The sequence below is a fragment of the Phaseolus vulgaris genome, chromosome 9 (assembly GCF_000499845.2).
Source record: "Phaseolus vulgaris cultivar G19833 chromosome 9, P. vulgaris v2.0, whole genome shotgun sequence".
NCBI classification, from domain to species: Eukaryota; Viridiplantae; Streptophyta; class Magnoliopsida; order Fabales; family Fabaceae; genus Phaseolus; species Phaseolus vulgaris.
In genome coordinates, this window is record NC_023751.2 from 3930399 (window position 1) to 3949435 (window position 19037).

At 33.4% G+C, this 19037-nt stretch overlaps 1 protein-coding gene across 1 annotated transcript; it reads left to right on the plus strand.

Annotated features, from left to right (window-relative positions):
- Positions 1-8189: 8189 nt before the first annotated feature.
- LOC137820974 (pentatricopeptide repeat-containing protein At1g20300, mitochondrial) lies at positions 8190-10404 on the plus strand. The gene is made up of 2 exons (XM_068625337.1): positions 8190-9962; positions 10201-10404. Exon 1 carries the CDS (start codon positions 8345-8347, stop codon positions 9935-9937), a length of 1593 nt encoding a protein of 530 aa, XP_068481438.1. The 5' UTR covers positions 8190-8344; the 3' UTR covers positions 9938-9962; positions 10201-10404.
- The last annotated feature ends 8633 nt before the right edge of the window (positions 10405-19037 follow it).

The following is a 19037-nucleotide window of genomic DNA, read 5'->3' on the forward strand; positions in this document are numbered from 1 at the left end:
TTTTATTAATTATGATTTTGATTACTATTAATAATAACATTAATATAATTTAAGAAATGATGTCATGAACATTAATTAGTTGCAAAAATATATAAAGTCATTACATTTGATGTAGAGAGAGATAAATACATGTTAATTTGAAATTATGCTAAACTTAAAAACATAATAATGTTAATTAGAAAAAGAAAAGACATCCCCACTAATAACATTTTAACCCTTCTTGTGGAAACCTTCAAACGTGTTTCTAGAAGGCATATCTTATTCAGTTGTCTGATAATGATTGCATCTTTGTCATCAACAATGTCTTCATTGTATCATTTGAAAAAATTACAGCCTAGAACAATGTCACTTGTAATCTATTTTGAAGAAAAGAATAAAATTCAACAATGAAAAAATTTAAATAACCATAGTTAAGTTTGCATGAAACCGAATTGAATTAAATTTACCTTGTACTTGGGACAACCCCAAAATCGTTTTTCGACATTTTGTTCAGTTGTTGTTGTTCTCAAAACAGCAAATTGTCCACAATCACAAATAGGAGCAACGAACGCACTTGTGCTCCCAGCAACATGGGTAAAAGTACCACGTGATTTTGCATCACAACCAGTGCAGCTAGAGGATGATGTCATGTCATGCATAGACATTGAAGGCTACGTAATGAATGTTATTCATTTTCCAATTTAGATAATGGACCTGAAATATTGACTTTAATCATAATAGAATTCAAATCTTAAAGAACTTGCATTAAAAATAATATGAAGCTTAATATTAAATATGAATTTCTCAATGTTCAAGGTGAAAAATAACAAAAACAATAAAAATAACAATAATAATGTTTAACATGAAAAATAGAAATAAAAAAAATGACAATAACATAATGCAAATAGACAATCAATGGCCTTGATAATGATGAATCTGATTCAGAGTATCCTCCATTTTGTCCATCCTTTGATCAACCCGCTCCATCCTTTCATCAACCCTGTCAAAACGGATGTTAACGTTCCTCATGCTTTCTTTCATGTCTTGCATCCCCGCCCAAATTTGGGTTAACATTTCAGTTTGACTAGGGATTGCGGGTTGAGGTTAAGCACCTTGAAGATGTTGTTCTGGCAATTAATCCTCTTCATCATCTCCTTCGTCCTCCACTTGAGGCCTACCAAGTTGTCATACACCATTGACCTAGAATATATTTAATTTGGTCATACTCTTTTTGGCGAAATAATGATTCCATCCAAGCATTACCGCTTGTTCATTTTCCAAGTCGAAGCCATACACCTGCAAGATGCGTGTTATCAAAATTGCATAAGGCAACGACATGTTGTTATCTCGACATTTCATCATGTGTTGCATGATGTAATGTGGCCAATTAATCATTATGTTATTTTTTTTGCACCAGAGCATGAAAATATCTTCATTTAATACTTGTGCGAAGTTGCTTCCACGAGGGCACAACATATGCACCCATATGTAATGTAGTAGCCGGTCATTCATTGTTAGACTACTGGCATTTCTGACATTCTATCCCTGAACATCTTCACGAAGCATGGACGATAATGCTAAGGCTCGATCAAAATTACATTCCTCAGGGATCGTCCCAGGTGTTAACTTAACATCGCCATACCTCAGATCAGCAATATTCATCCAATCCATTTCATTGGTGTGTATCCGCTTGCCACAAATCTCAATGGCAAGTTCACAAAGAGGTGTGATCTTCAGATTTGTATAAAACACTCGCACCAATTCCTCATAGTAGGGAAGTTTCATTCCAAGGAAAGGTTGTAAGTATTGAAAGTTTAAAAGCTTTTGAAATTCAAACCCTGGTGCAACAAAAAAAGGAGAATGCATGGCTTTCGGAGTTATGATTGGTCTTCCATGAAACATTTTTTCAAAGACCATCATTTTCCGTTTTGAAGTAAAGTATCTTGAATAATCAAGTACTTCTTCAATCCCCGTTGCTGGTGGAGGATTAACGGCATGACCTTCTGCTGGCTCTTTACCTTTACGGGTTTTGTGGCGTTTCTGGGATGATGATGTCATCTATAATGCAAATATATAGAAAAAATTAAATATTTATGACATCAAATATGAAACTCAATTTTAAGTAAAGGAAAGTTATCACAATATCATAAACCAATTAAATGCAGTTATCAAACTCAATAGTAGAAGTGCATAAACAAAATATTAGATGACGAATGAAAAGTGAATAGTTTAACTCCAAAAGTTCAATAATAACAGTTCTTGTGATAATTGTCCAACAAGAAACATACATAAACAAATTACAAACCAAGTGAAATCAAATTAAGACATCATAAACTGAAGTAGAAGATACGGAGGAACCGCCGACGCATGAAATATGAAATTAACGCCCAGTCATGAATGCAAACAATTTGGTCATGCGACGCTCGTATGGCATCCCAAATAGTGGCTTAACTCTGCCTAGATGCTCATATAAGAACTCGTAGCATTGATCAATGACTTGTTCGTCCTGGATGTTAAGCTCCACGAGCATTGCCCAAATATACGACTCTGAGTATTGGTATGAGGCATGACGTCAATGGTGGTGTACATGCTCAGCATATAGGTCATTTCTTCGTCTAATTTTGGCAGCTATATCTTGAGCTGTCGTTGCCTATGCACGAGCTATATCCACCAATTGAGAGGCATTTTCATTTCCATCCTTCATTGATGGCACGCATTGTTAAATATTAGTATTCAACAATGCAAAATGTTCATCAATACCGTCCATAGTAGGGTCTTTTCTCTTTGATCCTCAAGATGAGGATGTGCCCGCAGAGCCAACAGACGGCATAGAAGGAGTGTTTGATGGCGTGTCAGAAGGAGTGTCACTAGATTGGAAGTGAGGACCAGGTGATTGTGGGACGTAGTCATCTGCCTCCTCATAGTTCGGTTGGTCGGGGATATAATCCATATTATTGTCCCCAAGGTTGACACTGAAATTGCTCATGTCCGGAGGTGAATTGATGTCACGGGTTGTCCTGACCCGACTTCCCGTGGCTCTATCATTAGACAACAACTCTTCCATGAGGTCATAATGGGGAATGGGATTCACACGCCATTTCGTTGTAGATGGTTTAGCCTACATACATGTCACATATTAGTATTTTATGCCAAATGTGAAGTCAAATGTATTTGTTCAATAAAAAATACTTATCATCGTACCTTAATCAGCTCACTCCAAACTTCGTCCTCGGCTTCAAAACGTTTGGTGGTCTGGTTCCATGCGAAACCACTCAATCCCCCAAACATATCATGGACTTCCCTCCACCTATCCTTTAGGCTTTTCTGGCAGTTCTTCACATTATTTTTCTTAATACCCGATAAGCCAACCTCATTTAAAGCCATAAATATGTTAATGTATCCTTGAGTGGTCCAGCTACCATCAATTCTACACCTTTTTCGTACCTCATCAATCATTGCATTGAGCAAAATTAGGTTCATCTCCGTCGTCCACTTCGTGAACTCTCGATAAGAACCTGATGAATTTGAAGCAACATTTTTCCCGCGATCCATCTAATTAACTTAAATAAAGTTAGGATGACAAACATTGAAAAATCAAAGAAAATATATTATTTCATGAAATTAATTGTTTACATAATCTTGCCACATTTCGTTTGCTATAATGTCCCTAATATGACACCCTAAGCTATAATCATGCTCACGAGCATGGGTGGTGGTTGTTTGGACATCTTCTTGTAACAATCCATTATCTACTTCTTCAATCAGAGACTCATCATTGTCGACCCCGCGAAGAAAGTTATTCAGAATACAACAACCTAAAACAATTTTTGTCATAGTATCGACATCATAATGTGACTCAGTCCTACTGGCTATAATTGGAAATCGTTTTTTCAGTACCCCAAATGCTCTCTCAATTACATTTCTAAGTGATGAATGTCGAAGATAAAATAGCTCTTTAGCATTTTGTGGCCATCTTCGCGAATATTCTTTCAAATGGTATCTAACCCCGCGATAAAGTGTTATTAGATTTGGTTTTAACATAAAACCTGCATCACCAAGATAGTATTTTCCTACAAAGATAGTGCAAAGATGCGTTAGTATATACTACTATAACCTATTTATTCTTCTGCACACCCAATCCCCTAAAACTAACCTTTTGGAATAATCAAAGGATCGTCTCGTACCAAAGCGTCTTTTAATATCCTTGAATTCGAGGTTGTTCCTTCCCAACTTGCCAGGACATATGTGAACTTCATGTCAAAGTCACACGCTGCAAATATGTTTTGAGTTGGCCAATATTTTCTCCCTCGAAAACGAGGTGCATCAGCACGTGAAACCTTAACACGTACATGAGTCTCATCTATTGCCCCTATACAATTCTAATGTAAACCAAATTTCATAAGTTTTATTAAACACAAAATAAATAAAACATTATACGTGATTTAAAATAATATTATCATAAACAAACCTTAAAGTAGGGGTAAAATCAATTGTTGTTAAGGATGTGCAGTTCTACAACCGTTCCATTTGGTTGAATTAAGAATTCCCCCTCCAAACTTAATATTGCACTCAAAACATTATGAAAGTGACAGGAAACTGATTCTCCAGACCGATGAAAAAAGAATGACACACTTCGATTCTTCACATTATGCCCAATAATGTGCAGAAATTTCGCAACTTGTTCTTTCATGGTTGATCGATATGCATCTTTAACAAGTCCAGTTCCCCGTATTCGTTAACATAATTGAAAGAAAGCTTCTGGTCCCATGCGAATAATATCACAACATTGTTCAGTGTGAACCAAGTACTCCATCAATTCTTGTCTGCGACGCTCTTTTTGTGGTTGGAACTGACTAATACAGTTCCTTCTAGTACGCACCATACGTAACAAATTCAATCCAAAACCAATCATACAAAGGATCATCACTGAAGCACCTTTAGTATTTTTTTTTAATTTGTTCTTGTATTTGTGAAATTAAATTCATGTTCACCGCAACAAGGTCACCATAAATTGCAACCGTTTCCTCAAAATGTACCATCTCTGCCTCATCGTAATGGCTACCCGAATTCATAATGTTATCCACGAAATCTTGAACTTTGATCCAGAACCATGATTATGGATAAGTGTTAATACAACATACCGAATGCGATTACTGTTTCGGTGTAAAACTACACCAGTACAGTAACCCTAATATCTAATTTTAAATAATTATAATAAAAATTGTATTGTAAATGACTCTATTATTTAATTTATCTAATATATCAAGATAAATATAGACTAACAAAATTATAATTTATTCAATCAACAAATAAATATATCTTTTCTTAACTTTTTTTGTTTAGGGTTTTACTACAATAATATTTATAATATTTTAAATTACATTTACATTCTGTAATAATAAAAAATTGTATAACATTATTAATTTTTTTAATTACATTTCCATTATGTAACAATAAAACTTTCTATAACATTATTAATTTCTATAAAAACTTCTGTTAATATTTATTATTTATAACATGTCAAATTTGCATTCATGCATTATGTCAAAATATTAACTATAAATAAATAAATTTATTATTTATAAAGAATTAAATTTTAAAAAATATAAAAAATAGCATTCCAAATTTGTATTTCTATTTTGTAAAAATAATAATTTTAAATAAATAAATATATTTTTTATAAACAATTTCATGTTCAAAAAATATTAACTATGTACACATATTAGTAAAAATTCTAATTTATTATGTAACCTTTTTCTATTTTTTTTAAATTACTACAATATTTGATTTAATTTTTAAATAATAATATTAACAATATATGTAAATTATGAGAAATAAATTATATATATTTCATAATATTATATGTCTATGTAAAATGAAAATAAAAATAAAAATATAACATTAAAAATTTGTATTTCCATTCTATAAAAATAATAATTTTAAATAAATAAATGTTTTTTTTATAAAGCATTAAATATTAAAAAAATATTAACTATCTACACATATTATTAAAAAATCGAATTTATTATGTAATCTTTTTCTGTACTTTTTAATTACTACAATATTTGTTTTAATTTTTTCATAATAACATTAACAATTTATTTATGTAAACTATGACAAATAAATTATATGTATTATGTGTATGTAAAATGTCCAAAAATATAAAATATAGCATTCAAAATTTCTATTTCCATTATACAAAAATAATCATTTCAAATAAATAAATTTATTTCTTTATAAAGAATTAAATGTTCAAAAAAATAGTAACTATGCACACATATTATTAAATATTCTAATTTATTATGTAATTTTTTCTGTTTTTTTTAATCAATACAATATTTGTTTTGAAAAATAACATTAAAAATTTATATTTACATTCTGTAAAAATAATAATTTTAAAAAAATAATCTATTCTGTAAATTTAAATCAAAAAAATTATTTATTAATAGCTTCAAAGTTAAAAAAAAAATATTACTATGTACACATTCATAAATTTATTTATTAACATTGTTAAATGTTAAAATAATCTTCTGTATATTTGTTTTTTTTTTAAATTACTGCAACAATTTTTATAATTTTTTAATAACAATATTTTAAAATAACAGATTCAGATCTCTAATTTCAATTTATAAATTTAATTAATGTCACAAAAATAACATATTCAAATTTCATGAAATTTTTCCATTAACAATATACAATTTTAGATAATCAACTTAACACAATATTTAATTTACTAATATAATTATTTTAGTTTTCCTAAACATTCACATCTAAAACTAAAAATTAATTAACAAGTATTTTAAAATAATTTAAATAAATTAAATTTAAAATAATTTAAACAAATTAAATTTTAAATAAAAATATACATCCAAACACAATTTTAAAAAAAAACACACATACCTCAAGAGAGCATAACAAAACCACAACACAGATTTATGAAATTGTGCCTGACAAAAAAAATCATTCAAAAATTAGTTCAAAAAACACAAAATAAAAAATATGGAAAATTAAGAAACATAACCGATTATCACTTCAGTGTAAAATAGAACATAATCGATTATCCAAAGGTTTAAGCTACATAATCGATTATGCTTACGGTTCAAAAACCATCATAATCGATTATCTCACGAAATTTTTTACACATAATCGATTATCAACTATTTTTACCACATAATCAATTATGTCATACGTTCATTTTCAGTGGTAATCGGTTAAGGAAGAAACTAAATTCACACAAAGCTCACCTGAGGTCACAAAGGAAGAACCAAACGTACTCTCCTACCACTATGCTTACTCACGACTCTCTGTAAGCTCTTTAGGTCTGTGCTTTGTGAATAATTGAATTGCCTCTACTTTGTGAGGTTTGTGAGGTTGGGACCGATATATAGTGTTGCACCTCTTTATTACGCTCATCCACTCTCTCACCAACTTAGCTATGCATTCATTGAACATTGAATTTGGTCAAACAGATTCCTGAACAATGGTTAGGAATCTCATGTGCTTGCTGAAAAGGTTCTTCACGTGCTTGCTGAAAAGGTTCTTCACATAACAGTGTGCATGCATGCTTCACGTCCATATACGTCCAAAATTATAGTGAGGGCACAAATGACTTTGCACTCATCCTTCGTGGAATTCACTCCCTTACCCTCTCCTTTCTCTTCACTTCTGAAAGCTCTCTCATTTTGTCCAACTTTCCCCTCACCCCCACCCTCCACCATCAGTGGATCCAAACGGAAGTGACACCCCACATCCGTCTGCGACTACAGTGCCACCTCCTAATCCAAACACATGCTAAATGATTATAACTACAACTAACTTATAAGAAATTTATACTAGAGGCATACACAAGGAAAATCCCTGGTATAAATGAAAACAGGAAAAAAAAAAGAAAAAAACGAAAAGGCCTAAACACCTAAAAACGGGCCAAACAAACAATTTATCAAAATATACATAGGTCATTAAAAAAGTTTGCATATAAATAAATTTTCAGATCAACTTTCAAGTTTTTATACGTTTGATTCAATTAATTATTTTAGAAGGAAAATCAAATCATATATGAATAAAAAATAATAAACGTAATTAATCCAGAAAATTGATCTGCTTGAAAACAAAACAGCGAACTCATTTAAAAAAATCAATTAATCAAACGCTTTGTTTAGTAAAGTGATTATATTTGATTGCGTTAATTTTGTTTTAAAATATGAACTGTGCATAACCTAGCCCAATGTGGCCATTGTGTTGGCCCTTGGTCCACAACTATTTTCTTCTTCTCTGGCCGATTCGGCCCCATTACCAATAACGTCGTAGTGACTCTCAATACTCACCGGAGGGCACGAACGGCGCAGCAGCGTCACTCAACCCATCAATGGCTTTGATCAAATCATGCGCACGCTTGCGCCACTCTCTTTCACCGCTCCTTCCCCGCACTTTCAACCAACACTGTTCTTCGGATTCACTTCCCGAACCTCTTCTCCAACCCGATCCAAATGACACATGTCAAACTCCAAACCTATCCCCCGAGGAAACCACCTTAGCCGACAAACTCCACGCCGCCATCAAAGATCACCACCGCAGAAACCCCTCACCAAACCCTAACGCCGCTCCCCCCACTCCCAACCTTGCCATCCCCGACCTCTCCCTTGACTTCTCCGCGCTCTCCGCCGCTCAAACACTCTCCCCCGCCGTCGCCCGCCGCGTCATCGAGAAATGCGGCGCTGTCCGCCACGGCATCCCCTTATTCCAATCCCTCGCGTTCTTCAATTGGGCTACCTCACTTGACGGATTTCCCCCCTCGCCGGAGCCCTACGACGAGATGCTCGACCTCGCCGGAAAGCTGAGACATTTCGACCTCGCGTGGCACGTCATCGACCTCATGAAGACTCGCGGCGTCGAAATCAGCGTTCACACGTTCTCCGCTCTCGTCCGCCGCTACGTGAGGGCCGGATTAGCTGCGGAGGCGGTGCACGCTTTTAACCGTATGGAGGACTACGGCTGCACCCCCGATAAGGTTGCGTTTTCAATTGTGATTAGTAGCTTGTGTAAAAAAAGAAGGGCAAATGAGGCTCAATCGTTTTTTGAGAGTCTCAAGCATAAGTTTGAGCCTGATGTTTTAGTATACACTAGTTTGGTTTATGGGTGGTGTCGTGCTGGTAACATATCTAAGGCTGAAGAGGTGTTTAGTGATATGAAGATGGCTGGGATTAAGCCTAATGTTTATACTTACAGCATTGTGATTGATTCGTTGTGCCGATGCGGGCAAATTACGCGTGCTCATGATGTTTTCGCCGAGATGATCGATTCAGGGTGTGATCCTAATGCTGTTACTTTCAATAGTTTGATGCGGGTTCATGTGAAGGCTGGGAGGACTGAGAAGGTATTGCAGGTTCACAATCAGATGAAGAGGCTTGGTTGTCCTGCAGATACCATCAGCTACAATTTCATCATTGAGAGTCATTGTAGGGATGAGAATCTTGATGAGGCTGTGAAGATTCTCAATTTGATGGTCAAGAAAGGGGTTGCTCCTAATGCATCCACTTTCAATTGTGTTTTTGGATGCATAGCTAAATTGCATGATGTGAATGGTGCGCACAGGATGTATGCTAGAATGAAGGAGCTGAAGTGCCAGCCCAATACGTTGACTTATAATATATTGATGAGGATGTTTGCTGAGTCGAAATCTACTGATATGGTTCTGAAAATGAAGAAGGAAATGGATGAGAATCAGGTTGAACCTAATGTAAACACTTACCGGATTTTGATTTCGATGTTTTGTGAAATGAAGCACTGGAACAATGCTTACAAGTTGGTGAAGGAAATGGTTGAAGAAAAATGCCTAAGACCGAATCTGTCCGTTTATGAAACTGTTCTGGAGCTGCTCAGAAACGCTGGACAGTTGAAAAAGCATGAAGAATTGGTGGATAAGATGGTTGCGAGGGGATTCGTCACTCGCCCTTTGTAGAACTTGCTTCATCCTTCACATTTAGGTGAGTATTTAAACATCCAAATATGAACACAGAACGAGGGTTTTTCCATTTACCCCAAAAAGAAGTGAAGTGTGCCTTATTCTTTTAATTTAGGTGCCCTAGTCTCTATTGCTATTTTATGTATCCTACTACAGAATGGTGGTTTAGCTGATTGAGATATTGGATGGAGTATTTTTTTTAAAAAAATTGATAAACGTGATGGCCGTGATTTATCATTTGGTTTGTGGCTGAAATTTAGGTGTCCATGAGGGAAATGGCACAAATGTGATTTGAAGCATTTTGATAAAAGCTGAGCCTAATTGATAAATGCTGTTCTTGAATCTGTGAAGAGAACTCAATTGAGTACTTGTTCTCCAATTGCTAGTTTGTCACATCTGTGAGGTATGAAAGCCAATATGCGACATTCATAAATGATCAATGAATATCTGAGGTTTCAAATTTCTTTCCTGACTCATTGTTTATATATATATATATATATATAATCCAAGTAGGATTTATGGATTCAATATCAAAATTTAATATTCAATTCAATGAATCATGGTTTGATTGAATTGAATTGGATTGAATTGACTTTTATTTAAATTATATAAAAAATTCGAACCATTTGGATTCATAATAAGTACTTGTATATGAGAAGTAAAAAAGGGATACCTGTACCTGAGAACCAAAAAAGTGTAAATTGTTCTGTTAGTTTTCTTACTATTTTAAAGGTTCAATTTTGATGACATTGTCAATTTGATATCTTGATGAAAAATACTGATAGAGCTTTATATTCAATTGCAAAAATCAGAAGTTATCTATGCTAATGTGACTTTTTACTGTAGTGTCACGTCATTCGTTGAATATTTGATGTTGATGAATAGATTAAAACCCCATAACTGAACAATGAAACCAACGATAATACGAGAGGTAAAACAACAATTAGGACTATTAAAACTTATCTTCATTTCATAGTTTTCATGACATTCCGCAAAGATTAAATATGTTCTACGTTCATGCAAATATAAAAGTTCTGTTTCTGGCATCTATATTTTTTTTGCAGTTTTATGATGTGCTCAAAATTTGCCATCAACTGTTTTGGTTCTTGACGAGATGACAAAGACTAAAAAAATAAATTGTTATATATTTTTATAACATAATTGCATGAATTAAAAAAAAGAATGCATTTACATTATTTACAAGAAAAGAACTATTTTATATAATCCTTATGTTCTTAAAAAAAATATTTTCATATACCAGAAAATTTGTGCTGGTTTTTTTTTTTACTTTTTGTCTTTTTTTTTATAAAAGTTTTCATGTTAGGTATCACTATGCAACTTGACATCTAAAAATATTGAGGGATTAGATAGAAATTCATATGCTAACAAAAACGATATATAGGTAGACTATAATATTCATAAAAAAATTTAAGAGAAGATTATATGGAAACCTATTATACCAATAAAATAGTTTTCTATGAATAAATATTAAATTAGTCAACTTATTAGTACATGCATTTCCTTCACGAAAAATATGAGTAACCTTAAACCTGATCTTTCCACAGTAATTAAGACAAGTATTCAATCGATTACGAAGTATCCAAGGAACATTAGTCCTAGTAGTAAAATGAGGAATATCTTGTCCTCCCTAACCATGATATAATTAAAAAAATGAGGCATATGCTGTAAAGACAAGGGAATATTCCAATCACAACCTGTCCAAAACTGAGAGACGGTAGCCGGAATGCTAACACCATCAGATAACCCTGCAATATTTGCTAAAGAAGTAGTAGAACACCATTTATCATTCCAGAATTTAATAAAACTACTCGTACCAATAGTCCAAGAAGTATAATCAAGTATGGTAGAATAAAACTGCTTAATTCCAGACCAAAGAGATGAGGATCTATAAATCATTCTAAACTCGTATTTTGATTTAAAAACTCTAGCTTTTAGGATAAAAGACCAAGGCCTGTTGGTCCTTCTTGGAGAGAAGTAGGGAATACTTTACACCACAGTGCTTTGTTGGTTGTGTACAAGGTCATATGTGTTTTAAACACATCCAGGTGCTCTTCCGAATGAGTAGAACCATCATAAGGTTTAATGGTTAACCCTTTGCACATTGGAGGGACTGGAGTATCGATTATCTCATCTGTGAATGGGTGCCCTCTCAGATCTTCTTCTCCGGTCGGGGCAAGATTGTTTCAAGAACTTTAGTGAGTTTGGAAAGTATGGGGAGTTGGGTGATCTGATAGATTTGGCGGCAGGGCTCTAGACTGATGGGTTGTAGGATGTGGTGTTCGGGATTCTTCTTCCCTTTCGGGACCTTTGATTTGTTGTAATAGGTTTTAATTCTGCTCCTTCAAAAGGAACATTTCTTCCTCTTGTCGGCGTCGATCCACTTCATTTTTCAGTTGATCGACGATATTTTTCTGTCGTAACTCCTCCATTAGTGCTTGGAGGGCCTGGATTAGGGTCATTTGTTCTTCCGCCATCCGGTCGCTGTTAGTGTTATTCCTTGTTTATACCATTGTTGTTCAGGAGTTGCTGTAGAAGATGGTTTTATCTCGGCCCCATGGTGGGGGCCAATTGTACCTATGTGGACAATGATGGGCTTAGACAGTACCTGTAACCTGCTATAGAATTGTTGAGGTGTCAGTGATCTTCGTGCCTCCTTCCTCCAATGTTGACGCTCGATCGACCGAGGGGAGTACCTGCGATTGCACTCTGACGCTCAAGTTAGTACTCTGTTTAAGGTGTGTTCTAGTGAGATGTAAAAATGTACCTTACTCCTTTTTCGAGAACCCTATTTATAGTATTGTTTTGCGTACTTTTTGTCCTTTATGGACCGGAGATCAGTTGTCAACTAATATGCAGTGGTTCCTTAATCTTAGGGAAGTGTATAATCTATTTTATCCGTTATATATTGGAGATATTTCCCGAATATTTTGGGATGTGCATGGACTCATTCAATGCTAGTGATAATTGCTAATGATAATATTTATTTATTGTATTCGTTATGTTATATGTTATTTTACTCGGACGGTCGGTCACTAAGGCTAGCTCGTCCGGTACCGACCGGTACAGAAAAAAGCATCAAAACCATGAGGACCAAAAGCACTATTACCATTAAGATTAAAAATAGCAGTTTTGATTTCCAAAAAATTAGGACATTTAATCAACAATATATTCTCCTCAGAGAAAACTAGCTCAAGAATATAAGAACCAATAAAATCCTCCATAGTACTTGTATCTGGAACATTAAAAATAGACTCAGTATAAAGATTTTTATAAAAGTCCAAAAATAAGATCCTCAATGAGTTTAGGATCCTCAGTAACCTCATTATCAATCCGTAGATGATGAATCCCACTAGAATTATTTCTCCTTTTGACCACAACATGGAAAAAAGTTGTATTTCGATGTCCATCTTTGAACCATAACATTTTAGTCCTTTCTTTCCAAAACAAATATTAACAGTGAAGAGCATGATCAAACTCCTCCTTAACAATCTTTTCTTGACAAAGAAGCCCATCAATTTTAGACAAACTAGAAGTCTCTAAGTTTTGTTGAATACTAAGGAGTAGACCCTGCTTAAGAAGAACTACATTGTGAGCATTACCATAAGAATTTTTATTCTAGTCTCGGAGTTCAATTTTCAACCTTTTTAACTTATGTTGTGAAATAAACATATAACAATCAACAACCTTATTAGCCCAAGAATCAGCTTCAGACATGAAGTGTCCTAAAGCTACATAGAAAAGAAACAAAAATTGTTAACCTTCCTCAAAGAATTACTACCAAGACTAGCAAGAATATGAGAATGATCAGAACAATTTTTAACAACAACCTGATAAGTACAAGAATCTTATTCATCCAGACACATTCCATAAAGCCCTATCCATTCTTCTATGAATTCTATGCAACCCTCTCCTTCCATTACACTAAGTTTAACAAGATTTAATAAAAGGCATACAAGAAAGATCTTAGTATTAATCCAATCAAGAAATTCATTACAAAAAACCTAATTAGGAGTCACCACCTTTTACAGTCATTCGCCTAGAACACAACATTAAAATCTCCCATAATATACCAAGGCCCTATGAAGGAACTAAGATCCTTCCACAAAAATCGTCTAGCCAAGTATGTGTTAGCACCATAAACACCTGCAAAGCTAAAACATTTATCATGCAGAAGGCATGTTATAGAAATAAATTGATCATTGACCAAGAAATTTTGGACAAGATTAGGAACCGACACAAACACCAAAGCTTAGCAGCTTTATTAACAATAGAAGACGTAGCCACCAAATGCATATTAACAGATTTGAAAAGGATGTCGAAAACATTAGTGTACGACATCATGAGTTCAACAAGAAAAACTAAGAGGGGTTTATGTAATTTATGTAAACTAATCAACATCTCCACAATTTTGTAGTTTTCCAGTCCTCTAACATTTCAGAAATATGAAGAGACCTTCATTGCAACATTGTAGAGAGAACTGCCTTAGCAGTTTTTTTGGATTTTCCAGTTCCCTTAGGTGATCTCCCTGGTTTTCTTTTAGTGCAAACTATTTCCTCCCTAATATCATTGGCATCCTCCTCCATCTCGTTAGAATCAACCCAAAATTTTGAAACAACATTTATAGTTTTTTGTGTTGTTTGTTCTCCTTCACTTGGTCTTCCTTTATTGTATTTAGTTAAAGGTGTTATCGATCTTCTCTTCTTAGTTATAGTCTTCTCTTCTCAGTTCTGTGGGATGGGTATCTATAAAAGATTTTGACATCCAAATTAATAATGATTTATTTAAGTGAGTTATTAATGTTGAGGTTACTTACTTCGTGCTTATTCATTGAGTACCTATTTATACTTATTTTTTATGGAGTTGGTGGTAAATCATAGAAGGGAAAACTTTTATTTTTTTATGGTAAAAAATTCATTTATACCTGTTCTTTCACAAGAAAAAAAAAGGAAAAAACCTGGGATTGGTTGAATTTCAAATATTCCAATTTACTAATAGAATACGAAGACTTACGTCACATTTTGAATTGCACCTAAAAGACTATGAACAATATTAGAATTTTTATGATATTGTATATTTCCTTCTTACCCATGTGATATAATATTTATTAAACTTATTTTATAAAGCTCGTATTTTCCGAGACCAATAAATCAAAATAGATGTGAATCGGTTATTCGTGCAAAAGGAACTCACAGTCACATGTTAAGCCAAGAGGTAGTTACGTTTATAAAAAACTACGCTTAGATATTACATTTATAAAAGAGTTATGATATATTGACACCGTCTGATAGTAACACACTTCTGACGTTGTAGATGTGGCAATGACGTGACAAATTCAAAATAGGGTAGTAACGCGAATGAGCAGTGAGGCGTGAACGTTAAAATAGGGTAAAACGAATATATTACATCGATTCTTTGTAACAACCGATGTAATATATTAATTTTTTTTTACTCAAAACATATTACATCGGTTAAACCATCTAACGAGTGTAATATATGACCCATATTCAAAAGCTTTTAGAATTTTTTTTCATGAAAAGTGGGAGGCCATAAACGTTACAAAAGTAACCACTTACAGGCACATGGGTAACCAGTTTTGTGTGTACGAGTATATGTGGAAGAACCTGTGGCTGGGTAACCAGCTTTGATAGGGTGGGTGTCCAGTTCTGCCATGGGTGTAATGTATGACCCATATTGCACATGTTAAACCATCTAACCGGTGTAATATATGACCCTTATGAAAAATGAATTTTGAATTTTTTTCATGAAGAGTGGGTGGCCATAAACGTCACATAAGTAACCACTTACAGACACACGGGTAGCCAGTTTTGCATGTGCCAGTACAGGTGGAGGAACTTGTGGCTGGGTAACCAGCTCTGGTAGGGTGGGTATCCAGTTCTGCCATGGGTGTAATATATGACAACTTTTTGAATTTTTTTCATCAAGAGTGGGTGGTCATAAACGTCACAGAAGTAACCACTTACAAGCACACAGGTAACCAGTTTTGCGTGTACCAGAACTTGTGGTTGGGTAACCAGCTCTGGTAGGGTGACTGTAATATATGGCTCATATTACACTGGTTAAGCCATCTAACCAGTGTAATATACGACCCATATTACACCGGTTAAGCCATCTAACCAGTGTAATATACGACCCATATTACACCGGTTAAGCCATCTAACCGGTGTAATATATGTGCTTCTCGCTGCTTCTTTCTCCCTCCCTCTGATGAGGTCACTGTTTCATCCCTTTCGTTAGATCTTCCCTTTCGTTTGAAACTCTCTCGCTTTCGCTTCCGCACCCGCACTCAAACGCTGAACTCTTAAACTTTTACAAAACTATCATATCACTCCCATCAAAATTACAAAAAACCTCACTGCCACATCCTCACCCAATATTACGTATTCGATGTCAAGTCTATGTTAGTTGACAGAGGGGTTAACAAAACATTTTTCTTTATAAAAACTTACACTTTTCTTTATAAAAACCTAAACTTACTTAATGGTGAACAGCAAATGAGGTGATGAATGACCATCAAAATAATTTAAAATGGAAAGCCACTTTATTTTAGAGAGATTTGGTATGGCACAATGATCAATCCTCATTGGAATCAGTCGAATCGTCATGCTCACGAATCCGGAACCTGTTGAATGAACAATAAATCGCAATTTATACAACAAAGTTAGATTTTAGAAGCGATTTTTTACCTTCAGAAACCATGCAAGTCTCAAATTGGATAGCGAATTTTGTGTGGTAGGTAATGCATTAATCTTTGCCAGATCAATTTGAGAAGTTATGACTTCCCTTTCAACGTCTGCCGTCAAAAACAATCAACGGCGCGTAGCTCTTTATGACCTAGAAATCCATCATGCGGCAATCAAATAATATTTTCTACACACTTTTTTTCTTCCAAAATATTATTTGTTAATCTCTTTACTCACTGTTGCAGAGTGTAGAGTTCCACGAACAAACAAAGTGGAAACCCATCTCTCGCACGTGTTGATTTACGCGGATGTGCACGTGCTCAATTAGCTGTTTCATCACTGTATAGTGAATTTGACGATCGAACATTATAGTTCAGTATTGTGACGCAGCAACGGCCACATTCCAAAATGAGATATGCTCAATTATTGATATGTAAACACACTCGAAAATAATTTGAATAAAGTAATAAGACAGAGACATTTTTCTTTTTATAAAAGCAAGAGGGAGACTACACAGTTTAATTTGTCTGTTTTGATTGGACTTTAGTTACAAAGTAAAATTCAAGGTTCAGTAAAAATAAAAAGTAATTATTTCATACCAAATTAATACTTATAAAACACTTAATGAAGAATCTAATTAACGCAGTCAAAAGAAAAGAATATAATCTTTTCCGATGAAAATATCTTTCTATTTAACACTTTTAGTTATTATTTTATTATTAATATATTTATTTCATGAATATTAAAAAAAATCCATTGCAATAATATATTTGTGTGTGTAAATAATACACCAAACAACTTGTTAACCTTAATTGAAGATTTTAAAAGTGTTTCAAACAATGAGAACCCATTATTAAAAAATCCGATGTGAAATTTCTTCTAAAATCCACGTTTATGTAGTGACTCTAGTTGTCTTATTTTACAAAAAACCTTGGTCTTCTTTTATTTAAAATTTCAAAACCACGTGCCCCCGTTCAATGATTTAGGTCAAAACTTAACAAGTCGTAAATGGACCACATCAAGGGCGCAAACGACCCCAACAAATTTATTGCAGATATTAAAAAATATAATAGTTGTAATGTTAATTCTTTGTACCTACAATAAGTGAAAAGATAAGTAAAGAATGTTTTAGTTTTGTTTTTTTTTTTATATAAAAGGTTTCATGTATAGTATTACTATGTAACTTGACATCTTAACTAAGCTGACACTCCAAATAACAACAATCATTTGTCATCACATGAAAAAAAATATTATTAACAAAAAAAGAAAAAGAAAGAAAATACAAAATAAAATAAAATAAGGAGATTAGATCAAAATCCATATGTTAACAAAAATAATACATACGTAATATATACCTATGCATAAAAAAACTATAAGAATAGACTGATGAAAGCCTATTTACCAATGAAATGAGTATTTATAAATAAATCATATGTTAGCCAGTTTATCTGCACATACATTCCCTTCACGAAAAAATATGAGTAACCCTAAACTTTATTTTCCCATAGTAATTAAGACAAGTGTTTCACCGATCACGAAGTATCCACTAGTCCTAGTAGTAAATGCACCACTAACCAAGGAAAAATCACATTCAAGTCATACATTAGTAAGACTCATCTTTTGAGCTTCTTCGTAAGATATTTAACATCATAAAACTCATCAACCAAAACGTCTGAACGTCAATAAACGCAGAAAAATCACCAATAAACTCCTCCATGCTCCCGCGGAAAATACCTCCACAAGTAGCAAGATCAGGGTAACCCCTAGTCATACCATCAGTGTTAATTTTAACCCAGCTTGGTGAAGGAAACTCTCATTTCATAGGAAGATGATGAAAAATTTTACCATTACGAATATTAATACCAAAAAACTTAGTCGCGTTGAAATCTAACATATCATTTTTTATTAAATTTTTAATGACTGAAATAGTCCGAGAAACAACAATCTTATCCTGAAATCTAGTATAATTCATCATATGTCATATCATCCAAATAGAAAAAGTGATCACAACAAGCTTAATTAATTTAACAAAAGGACTAGTATCACTCTTAATAAAATAAAATAAAAACATCATTATTAGAATTAATAAAAATCTATCAAATCCAACTCCAAATATGTAAAGAAAAAAAATGTTTTAGTATGATATAATTATATATTTTTTAAATTGAGCACAAATCTTATACAAAATCTATTTATTTTAAAACATACGAAGTATAATTCATCTTTTTCTTACAATTTAAAAAAAAAAACTCTTATAATTAATTTAACATTTTTATTATAAATAAAATAAAAGTGATACTAACCAACACATTATTTTATTGATTAAAATTATTGTAAAGTATAAAATTAGTAGAAAAATACGTTAAATAACATGT

Coding starts and splice junctions, on each gene's coding strand:
- LOC137820974 (XM_068625337.1), top strand. CDS start 8,345: ATGGCTTTGATCAAATCATGCGCACGCTTGCGCCACTCTCTTTCACCG.